Below are 12,240 nucleotides of genomic sequence, written 5' to 3' on the forward strand. Positions count from 1 at the left end.
TGGTGTTCCCCCAAACCCACCTACCCACTACTTTAGCAGGCACATTTACAACCTTGTAAACTGCAAGTTGTTTCAGATCTGAAGTTATTTCAAACTACAGCTAGTCAGGCAAAATGGTCCCTTTGACTTAACTGGAAAAAAACCTGACACATTTGTCCTTGCACAGCTTTATTGATTTGCAAGGAAAAGCTGAACAGAGAAGACTAAGTGTGTTAACAAAATTTATCTTTTAAGGCAATGATTATTGCCCTTATCCTCTCGTGATATCCTATCAACACATGGACAGTATTATGCTGCTGGTAAGCCAGTCACAGCAGTAGAGGAAAACACTGCTAATAAGAAAACCTACCAAGTATTAAGCTGTGGAAACAAAAAAATGCCATTTTTTGGTTTAAATAACTGAGTTCCGAGTTCACACTGTCACACAAAAACTCACACTTCAAGGTTATGAACAAACTAAGTTTAATCTAAACCTAGTTTACAGTTGTATCAGAGGAAGAACAGTTGTAGTCTTTCCAGTAAACATATGTGGCAGAAGCTATGTCTGGGTCAGCAAGTAATTCAGTACGATAGCAGTGAATCCACAGAATCAGACAATTGATGTTCAGCCTCTACCTACAGTATATACAGTTTGGAAATTTGAAGGCCAAGTTCAGTCTGATCATCCAGACATCCACAATGCATAAGTGTTTTCAAGCTGCCTGAAGGAAACCACTGCTATGGACTCACATCACCATTAGAAGCTGGAGGCCATGTGGTGGACATTCAGAGCCCATCTCTCAGTTCAGATTTCTCCCAGAGGAAGGGAACTCAAGAGCACAAAAACCGCTTTGTCAGAAAAAAGAGAACATGCCAAGCAGGGAAGAGGAATGCATTTACTCCCAGACTGCACAAACTACATCACTGCCATAAGACGTGGCTGGAGTTGTACCCTGAAGAGAACACAAGTGTTAGGGTTTGCACTTTCATACAGTACTTTTAACCATAGGCTAAACAACCATTTAGTTATGAACTATGCTGCAGTGTTCCCAACTGAACGAGCCAGGAGAATTGCTTTCCACATCTAAAGCATAAAAAGCAGTGGTGATATAACCAAAATTACAATAATTTTAAAGCTTCATTCTACCTGCAGTATGGCTTAGGACAGACATATTAAAAAAGGTCTGCTCAGGATAAACTGAAAGCTGAATTGTCATTCCTGTTGCACGTGTTCAGAAAGAACAATTGCTTACTTGCATAAGTTGAAATTTCCTTTGTATAAAGGAGCACTGAGATGCACAAGATATAATACACTTCATAAATGCAAGCATTTTACAAGTCCATATTACAAGCCATAATGTTTAGTACATCAACATTCCACAATACAAATCTTATCTTTAAAAATAGAATATAAACTAATAGCAATTCACATTAAGACAAATGACAAAACAAAATTTCTCAGAGAAGGTACTTTACTACATGAAATACCCTAAAGCCTACCAAGCAAGCTCTAAATTTCTTCAATTTAAAGGGGTAGAAACAAAGTGACATGCCAAATTTTAAGAGAAATCAAGAACTGCAAATATGCCATGTGCCTCAGCTGATACTCAGGTCAGTTTCACCTGGGGAGTCATTACCCTTAAATATGATAGAGCATACCATTTTGAAAAAGTAATAGAATAGTTGACTTACATATAAATGGCTTTATTGAAGTTATAACTTAATATATTTGATGTTCAAGGTGTAAAATTATCTCACAGACTAAAATACAACACAACAGGAAAAAAATAGAAGCAATACAGATCTACCCACTGATAGAAATCAACCCGTCGGATGCTATTCTTTGAAGATAAGGAATTAAGACTATCACAGGACTGAATAAACAGGGAAACACAGTACTAGAGTACTTCACAGTAAAATACCTCTTTATTAGGAATATATTTAAAACTAGCTTTTTATTTCATGTAAGAAAAATAGCATTCTGACTTTTAGCCAGTGCTGATTCAGGTCATACACAATATTCTAACAGCTAGAAAACTTATTTGCAGCGTTGTTGCCCATGAACAGTTCTCCTAGCTGTCTACTCACTGTCTCTTATTTTTAGTTTGTTCTTAAATACACAGAAGAAATTCTTCAACCAAGATTTGTATTTAAAACTTAGTTATGACTGACAGACTGACTTGACAGTGTTTCAGCATGTGCTAGTAGCTCACTTACAGGTTTTATATACCTTCTTTTAAAGAGTAACATGGTTCACTAAGAAGATAATTAAGAGGGCAACTCTACAGGAAGACTGTGGTAGAGCAAATTCCACTCTTCTACTATACAGTTTAGCACTGTAAAGTAGCATTAATTTCAAGAACTTCAGTTGATTCTATACCCCTTTGTAAAAGACTACTGAAGAACAACAGCATATAGGGGTATTGCTATTACCATTCAAACAGTAAACTACTTTGTGTGTATATTTTTATACTCAAGTACAAGTCTAGATTCTCGTGCTATGCTGTAAATTAATATTTTAAGGTAATTAAATTGCTCATGCTAGAAACAAAGATATGAAACCATTGTGTAAGTTTTACTGGTTTAGGAGTGTGAAAAAATACCTGGCCTCTAAAAAGAAAAGAAAAAAAACAACCCTAAAAAACCCCACAAAAAACCTAGTAAAATTTTTCCTCATGATCTTATAAATAATTACCACATTTTAAAATAGGTTTCCATCCAATTTAAAATCAAATATATGCATTTCAGAGAAGTTAAAGAGCATTTGTAATGAAGTCTATGTTTTTAAATACCTGACATCCATTTTCAATATATGATACACTAGACAGGGAAAGTATTCTCAAGATAATGTGTTATTTTTGGTCTTGTGATTTCTTCCATCCTCTGTAGCCAATGTGAAACTAAAGGTACTTGTCTTAAGTAGACTTCCATATGTAGATGCTTCTTAAATGCAGATGGAAACAAGAGTTGATAATATAACAATATCCAAAAACACTGAGAATAGCCAAGAGGCCACAAGTTTGTGGCTGTTTCAAGCAGTATTTTAAAAATATATAGAAACACCAAAAATAGGCTTTAGCACGAAGCAATCTGATACTCAAATAAATAGAAAATTTGCATTTTAATGTCACATTGAATTTTAGTACATTTCAATCCAAGAAAAAAAATAAACTGACAGACACAGTAATGAGTACAGGATTATATATATTACAATATGCCTTGTTATAATACATTTGTGGCTTTATGATAAAAAACCTCAAGGGCAGATGGAGTTTAAGCTCATTTAAGTAATTGTCAGGAACAAAGCATTAAATGCATTTCTGAAATAAGTATTTTTATTCAATCTCAAAATCTTAAAACAGCATTAGACCTTGGCCTTTTCTTAAAAAAAACCAAACAAAACTGAGTTACCATGGAGCTAGTTAAATAAGTATTCTGAAAGGTTTAAATGATAAAGAAAATACTTTTCCCAATTTTACAGAGAGTGAAAGACTAGATGATTTCAAAAACAGCACCTATGGCTAACTCCATGTTGACCTTGACCTACAAATGCACATTATTGATCTCCACAAGGAATACGGCAAATTTTGGAAGCCGTCAATTTCACATGAAAGCAAGAGAAAGGGTTATCATATGCAAAAATATTTTCCAAACTGTTCTTAATGCATAATTGAAAACTAAAGGCATGGTCTCTTCATTATAAAAAAATAAAGGTAAAACAGAAACTCTAAAGGAAGATATTCAGCTATACTGAAGTTGCAATCCTCTGGAAGGAAAAGAAAACGAAAAAAGTCAATTAGCTAAGCTTTGTGCTCTAACCAAACTACTTACAGTGATTTTCAATGGCAAAAGCCCATGCTGACTGGGTGATTTGACAGTTCCAAATACTTTTTGTACTAATTTTTATTTGTACACAAGGACACTAAAATGCTCCAGTCATGCAATGTTCACTTTAAGCATTCTGCATCTCTTTTCCAATCTTATAGCTAAGGATCTTGTTCCAGTCAATCTTGGTGCGGGTAACTGGCAACTGCCGACGTAAGGCCTTGAAGGTAGTGTCCGACATGGTCTGATAGTTCTCACTGATAGCAGTCTGTTAAACATAAAGCCATACAAGACAAAAACACATGAAGGACAGACCAGGATTCTATATAAAAAGTTAACTGATTGAGTGGCCTGTTACCTCTTAGACAGGCTTAATAAAAATGTGATAAATTAAAATAATATTTTATGAATGAAAGCTGGCAGATCTAGATTAAAATTATGTGAAATAAATGAGTGGGACAGAAGCAATAAAGTTGGCTGCAGCCTAGGTGTTTCAGCAAACTGCATGGAGTTAATCAGCAGCATGAATAAAGTGCTGATTAGAGTCAGCTTGCACATCATTAATTTCAGACACCTGTCTTCCACTGTTTTCCCTGTGGGGATAAGTAGAGTCCATCCACAACATCATATGAACTTCAGTATGATGCTGTATTAGTTGTAAAATTTTTATTAAAGAGAATTTTTTAAAACGCGACAGAATACGATGTCTGAAATTCACCTTATGTTCAAAGCCTAAATGGTCGTGATTCCACTTGTACAGGGTATCTAGAACAACTATACTTTTCTGACTTTAAGATGACTAAGTGAAATGGATAATGCCTATAGTCCTATTAGCAATGCTCTCTAACAGAGCAGCCTCTGAACAGACTCTGTTAAAAAAATCCACTTAAGGGAGGCACTAATACTAAATGAGATCAGAATTACTGGTGTTTGATGATACTAGGGACTTTTCTGCTCTCAAAAAAATTACTTCTAATGTAACATAAGTAGGTGAATGCAATCACCAGAAGGTACAGAAAGGAAGGATACAGTTAATAGCAGCATGTAATCGATTTATATTTTTATGGAACTGCATTATCTTAATATCAAAACCTTACTAATTATAGAATACTAGTTTGGCTAAGAATATGGTAATATTATACATGTGAGTAAGGATATAGTGTTTCTTTCCAACATACCTGATACTCATTTTCTGCAGCCTCTACGATTTTTATAAATTCCTTCGCTGTCTGAGCTTCATTCTAGAAAAAGAACATTTGAATTAGGTCTGCTGTGCAGCATGCTTCTAAGACCAGCTGATGATGTTTTTTCCTATACTTATGAGGATAATAGGTAGATTCCATAAGAACACACAGCCACTTAGTGGCTAAACCAAAATTGAACAAAACATTCACCCAAAAGGCCTATGTCACATTATTATTATATTTCAATATACATATAAAGTATGGCTGCAACATGCATAAAGATTACCATGGAGCTCATTAAAATATCTTTATTTAAAATGCTATAGTATGATAAAAGGACATATGAAACAGAACAGCATTTGGAAATACGACAAAACACACATACACAAGTCACTTCAAACATGCAAAGCATAGATGTTAACATCAATGTTAAATTTCCTGTATAAATTCAGGAAATCTTAAAGAATAGCAGCTAACCCAGAAGTATGCAAATAAAGCAAAAAATACCAAACTAAATATGCCCACCTCTAAACATCCTGAATCTGGAGACTAAGCTGATGCAAACACTAGACTTCATATACCTGATCTTTTAAAAACATGCCCAAGGACATCTTGCAAAAATGACGGTGCAACACACCACAAAGTCCAAATTTCATGATGACTGATGAACAATTTCTTGGCTTTGGGCCTCATCCTTAAGTATGCAAATTTGTGTTTGTTTTAAAAATAAAAAATGACCTGTCAGTCAATCTGAAGACAAATTAACTGAAGTGCTTGAAAAAGGTCTCATAAGGAAATGAGGGTTCATGAATTTTGAAACTTAAGCTTGATGTTGGAGACATTCCTAAGGGTGCTTTTGGAGAAGCTGTTGAAAGATAGGAGTGTTCTCACCCCACATGATCCCTCATTCCTACAAAGGCAAAGGGAGAAAGCTATGGCAGCTTCAACTAAATGTGATTCAGAGTTTCAATGAAACTGCAGCTAGCAGCTGTGGAAGTGCTCCTGGCCACTGTAGAAAGAGATGTAGGAGAAGGTAGAGACCAAGTAAAACAAATGTGAGGGCTCTGACTCTTCACTGAACTGAGACATGAGGTCTTATTTGGCTCAGAGAGAAATTAGGGCTAAAAAAGTAACTTTCAGCAAAAGTATTCAGAGCTCCAACAACAAGAGAACTCTTAAGTCATTTATTTCTGTTGTGCCCATTAATGGTAGAAAATTGCTTCTCTGCCAAACAAAAAAGGAGTTGTTTGGTCTCCTTTTAATCTACCTACTATTCCTTCTGTATGCAATAAGAACCTGTACAGCCTCTGCCCTCACCGAAGCTCAAAGCCAAGGCTATAAACTGGTAACCAGCAGCATACTTGGGTTTGCTTTAGTGATGTTTTTCTACTCAGTCTTCTGCTACTTCACTAAATTGCAGAACAGGATTAAGTTTCTTCCCAACAGAAACTGAAGCACAAGCTATTGAAAGGAGAACCACTTCCACATAATCTTCCCTGAAGCAGCTTTTAGTTGCATGAAAGACTACATAGATCCCTTTGCTTAGGGGGTCAGAAGTAATTTTATATCTACAGCTCCAGAAGCGTTATCGGTTGGCACCACACTCCCCCATTCTTTATGGTGCTATTGCAACTGAAAAGCCAACAAGCCTTGCTTTATATTAACAAACAATGTTGTTTATTGATGAATTGAGCTTTTGAGCCAAATTGGTCACTATCAGTCATTATCATTAAAATAGTCCTAGTGTTCACTTTCACAATTCCCCTTTGCCGGTTTAACTGCACTGGCTTAGGTTTTAGTAAAGAACACTCCAACAGAAAATCTTAAGTGTTTATAAACAAGATCTCCAATAGGCAAGAAGAGCATTATTTCATAAGCAGAAGTAATTAATCTTGCAACATTACCAACTCTTTAAGGATACATCTGGTTCTATTTCCAAACAATTTTTATTTCTACTGTCTGCTCCCCCTTACTATAATGATCCGTTTGGAAAGAAGTTGGGAAAAATTATGCTTTCTATACAAAGTGTACTATGCTTCTTAAGGCAGAGAATCTCTGAATGGGTTTTTTGTACATAAAAGCAAGAGGCTGACAGCACCAGTTACAGACAGGGCAGAAATGAAGGAAGAATACCCACTACTGCTTCACAACTGGTAGCATTTTTTTACTTTTTTTAGCATACTAGTCTTCTCCCACTAAGCAAGGGAGGTAATCTCCTAAAGACTACTGTTTAAATGGATTATTATAACTCAAACCTCCTTCATATTAAAAAAATTAATTCTATAGGGCACTCTGCAGACCAAAATTTAAATTCAACAGAAATGCAGAAAGACTGATTTCAAGCTAATAAAAGCTTTACAATTGAACTTATCTTATGCATGCATACATTAATTTCAATATTTTAACCTTTTTTTTTTTAAGAAAAAAAGAATTGTTAACTACATGCTGGGTGAAAGTAGTAAATATTACATAGCAAAATATTTATAAATTTGGACATTAACTACCATTCATACAGAAGAGCAAACTAGCCTCTACACTTTTGAGGGTTTCTTTAAGCTTGTTTCTCTTTATAAATTAACAAGTCATTTCAATATACACACATTTCAATATACAAAGACAAAAGGTTTTCAAAGTTCACTTACAGACACTGTTAGAGAATCCTGTATGTCTTTATGGCTCACCAGCTGAACGTTACCGTCTTCATAATAGTGAACCTACAGAAAATTAAAAAATTAACCTCATATTAAATGTTACAGACCAACAACACACAGAAAAAACAACATATTGTAGTAAAGCTATCAGAAACAAAACCACACATAAAATGGTACAAAACAACAAAACCACACAGGATAACTAACATGTTGCAGAATTTAAGTATCTCTGAAGGGGAATAGAAAAGAAGCTACTCTGGAAACATTTTTGTGTTAATGTGCCTTAAAGTAATATTTCATGCAGGAATCACAGAGCCATAGAATCACTTAGGCTGGAAAAGACCTTTAGATCATTGATTCCAACTATAAACCTAACACTGCTGAGTCTGCCACTAAACCAAGGTTTTGATTAATGTAATGAAAAAGACAACCTAATGCTTATGTGGTCTTCTCTTGAAATGGTGAAGATACACATAAAATGAGAACCATTTTGGCAAGGCTTTAGGATACTGTGGTTGTTTTTTCCTTCACCCAAACAGTTTTCTAGGGACAGTTCCTTTTCCAGATGTGCTTGGTTTTCGTATTTTCCTCTATTAGATATGGCTTGTAACTGGAAGCTGGAATTTATCTAGAGAAAGAAGCCTTCAGGGACAAAATCTGCCAAGGTTAGATAGCAAAGCAGAATTAAATACTCTTGAAATGTTATATCTACAGAAATAACTTCCTTGATTATTTTGCAGGATCAGACCAGTAAAACTCTACTCAAGGTAACGTTAGTACTTTTTAATTCAGTTGGAAAGGATCTGAAAACATTCTGTTTCAGATACAGCTACTGGAAAATTTAAAAAAAATAGGAAGTATATATAAAGTTACATGTAATCATTCACAATAACTGATATAGAAGGTAATGCAGCTCACTGAAATTTGAACAGGTATTTTAGAAGATTTTTTGCAATTCTGATAGTCAACACAGCTTATGTTATGAAGATATGAGATATTTGTGTCTCAGCTTATTAGGAAAGATTACATTTTAATTTGGAGAAAAATGCACAGTACTACAGCTACATCATACTACCACTATAATGTGCATGAGACCCTCATCAGTCTTAGAGATAATGGTACAGAAAACTCATTGCACAGTAAGACAGCTACACCTAAGCAAAATAAAGGTGCCTATACAAGAAAAACTATTTCCTATGATTCACCTTATAATATTATTTCGCTTATTGTCAATCCAGTTTTTAAGAAATGAGTAGTGCTTACTCAGTGCAAAATTCTGAGACCTCCCAATGAAACAGCAGAACACAGAGAAGTATAAATCTTCCCCCTTTTCTGTCACAATCCACTGCAGAGGGCTCAAACCTTCCCTGTGCTCTGAGGCCAACATCAGTAAGAAACTCTTGTCTGTCTCACTGAGTCACATTCTTGGCAAACACTCAGGCCTACAAACTTAAAAGGGATGAAGAGTCCAATCTAATTCTGGGATGTGTTGTACTTTATACAAAATATGATAAGTAACTCACTACTGACATCCTTCTAGAATACTAGGTTTGGGTTCAGAAGGATGATGTTTATGAACAGAGCCTCTGGAAAGGTTAACTAAGGAGGGATGAGATTTACAAATTATCTAAAAGATAAAATTATTAACCAGTATGCTTATCAGTTGTTTTCCATGCACAGCTGGAGCATGTCAAACACCACAGGCACTCAGTTTTAGTAAAGACTGCTGTTGCAGTTTTCCCCTCATGTATAAGTGGAAGAAATTAAACAAACAGATCAAGACAGCTGAGAATCTCCTGTATTAGAATCTACCAACAAAATGTTTTAAAAAGGAAAAAATTGTGCAAATGACATTAAAAATTAAGGCACCTGAAGACAGCAGGGGATGCTGGAATTTTCCCCAGTATATTTATAAAAGATCTTACCAGAAACAGGGCAATGGCCATATTGCTGCCATAAAGATTCTGAAACTTCAGTAGTCTGAAATTTTGCTAATTTATAAAGAATTATTTTGCTCCTTAAAAAAAAAAATTAAAGCTCTTTTGCTTGTTTTTCTGTAGAGGGGGAAGGGAAGCACTCCCACAGCCACTGAAGAAATTTTACACAGTTTCTAAAAATTTGAAACTGCTGCTCAAATTAAGATGCCAATTAAAACCTGACTAGGTTCCCTAATTGAGGCTATTTTCTAGGCTGCTGAGCTAGTCTTTCTTAGAATTAGACAGACATCTGCCTGTTTGTTCTGGAAAATCTCTTCAGACATTTAACCAAAAGTGTATGCTGTAAACAAAATGCCTGTTTGACTGCAACCTGGATTTAAGTGACAGTTTACTCAGATTCCCCCAAAGTCTTGAGAAGCCTTTAAGTTATTTATAGGGTGCCTACCCTGACCACCTTGATCTGACAATTTAATAATGGCTGTCTACATTTTGACTATCATTCCAATTGTTATAGAAACTGCCCCAGAATGGGAAATCAGATTCAAGCCCCCTGCTTTGGTGGATCTGAACACATCTACCACATCTCAAAATAACATCCTAAGTCTAAGGCTATGGATTTTAAAAATACCATTGCATGTATCTTCTGAAGTCCAGTCACTGAGCAGTAAAGGCAGTGTAAAACTCATGGGGAGTTGACTCTGCATCTTGTAAAAATAATAATGTACTACACTGAAAGCCAGACTGCACTCCGTCCCTGATCTCAGAAGCGTTTTAATTATTTAACTCCTGCAAAAAACATATATATTCCAGAGAACCAGTCCAGGAAGGCAAGTCCCCCTGCCCTCCACATGACAGTCAGACTTCCTTTGGTCTCAAGATTTCTGCATTCCTGCTTGGAAAGCATCTCCCTTCTGGATTCCCTAAAGCCAGAAGGGAGGGCAAATTCTGAACGAAGACGACCCAGACTGAAAAATTTTGAATGTTGGAATGACTGGAACCAAAGATTCCCATCTTTCTGAACAGCAGGATGGATAACATGAAAACCCCTTGCTACTAGCAGTTAAAAAGAAAAAAAGTTCTACTTCAGATAGGGCCTACCCTCAGGAAAGGCTCGTGCCAGTGTGACAAAGAGTTATATGCTCAGCCTAGGTGAACACGTACAGCGTCAGAAGTCTTCTGAGTCATTACACTAAACATGTATTTTGTATTTTGTAAGGATTAGGTAAACATGCAATTAAGTTGGAAATATTTCACTGAACAGGCATCTCTGCTTTGCTTATTTGGTCCACAAACTCTCTTGGAATTCTTAATACAGTTGCCTCCCTTGATAATAATTGGAGACTGTACTGATCAAGGCACCGTTTGAGATAAGCATACCTGAATTTTTAAGATGCCAGCCACTTGAGTGGTTGAAGGGGTGATTGTAAACTTCCATTCCGACCTCCAGCGGCCATTCCTTTAAAAAAATAGAAATCAGATGTCACCCCACTAGCTAAGGGGAAAAAAACCCCAAACCCAACATACAACTGCTTGTCAAAGGAAAAATTCAGTCTGCTGTACACCTATATATGCACAAAATATTTCCCTAAGGATTCATTCCTCAAATCAGTTGAGAAAAGAACAGTTTTCCAAAATATTTACCCCCAGAGTTTTGGATGTGGAGCAAGAAGACTTATTAGTAAGAAACGTTTAACAGTAAGACTTAACTTCTGAAAATACCTAATGTCTCAATGTTTTTTCCCTCCTTTATTATTCTATTATTTAGGTATATATAGTCAATATCTTGTTTCCAGGAGTGGACGACTTGCTGGATCAGCCAAAGTCACACTTCACATCAGGCTACAAAAAACCTGAATGGAAGGAACATTAAAGAGCAAGATTTTCCACTATGCTGAACTGTACTAGGCCTTTCATTTCTTCTATTATTTCTGTTCCAGGACAGCCATTTCCTTCCAGTTTCCTTCCACAAATTCAATATCTTTGCCAAACTGCTTAAAGGGAGTTTCAAACATCTGGAAAACAGTATAGGGAGATTGTAGGTTCACCTGATTTCTTTCCTGTAGACTAGACATTTTCTTATTTAGTTTGGAGGCTGGTGGATTAGAAAGTTAGTACATCAGAGCTATATTAAGAATGCACTGCAGCTGTCTCTCAATTTCTCCTTTGCACTTAAAGAAAGCTGACACTATGCGTTCCAATCCTATTAATGTTAGGTGTAGATTCCAGTGCATTCAACAAGGGGAGAGAAAGAGGTGAAGACTGAGATTAACACCTACTAATGGATCTATATTGAGACATCCTAGATGTCAGTAATTCAATTATAAAACCATTGGTTATTATTTCAGGCAATATCCAAATTACAGATTACCACTGAAAAGTTAGGATGAGGCAATTCAGAAGCTTGTTGGCATCTTTAAGAAAACTTAAAGGGTCACCCAGCCCTGTGACATCTGTAACCTTAGGACTGACCCATCAATTTTAAGAAAGCTTACATGCTGAACTACATTTTAGGTACAGTACTGGTTTTCAAATGCACAGGATTCAATGACTAAATGACTAGTCAGCAGATTTGTTTGCCTCTTAGTCTCTTTCTGGACCTTGAAATTAAGATGACTACAATGTTTCCACCCTGGGACTTCTTTTTTGTCCTTAAGATGCTACTCC

At 35.9% G+C, this 12,240-nt stretch overlaps 1 protein-coding gene across 2 annotated transcripts in view; it reads right to left on the bottom strand.

Moving 5' to 3' along the window:
- Window positions 1-448: 448 nt before the first annotated feature.
- CAPZA2 (capping actin protein of muscle Z-line subunit alpha 2) overlaps window positions 449-12,240 on the bottom strand; it is a 29,392-nt gene continuing 17,600 nt past the window's right edge. For both annotated transcript variants that reach the window (XM_030446020.1, XM_008500582.2), the window contains 4 exons: window positions 10,954-11,032; window positions 7,631-7,702; window positions 4,983-5,045; window positions 449-4,072 (listed from right to left, as the gene is read on the bottom strand). In XM_030446020.1, coding sequence (XP_030301880.1) covers window positions 3,932-4,072; window positions 4,983-5,045; window positions 7,631-7,702; window positions 10,954-11,032 — 355 coding nt within the window. In that variant the 3' untranslated portion in view covers window positions 449-3,931. The remainder of the gene's footprint in view (window positions 4,073-4,982; window positions 5,046-7,630; window positions 7,703-10,953; window positions 11,033-12,240) is intronic.

The sequence above is a fragment of the Calypte anna genome, chromosome 1, assembly GCF_003957555.1.
Source record: "Calypte anna isolate BGI_N300 chromosome 1, bCalAnn1_v1.p, whole genome shotgun sequence".
Taxonomy (NCBI): Eukaryota; Metazoa; Chordata; class Aves; order Apodiformes; family Trochilidae; genus Calypte; species Calypte anna.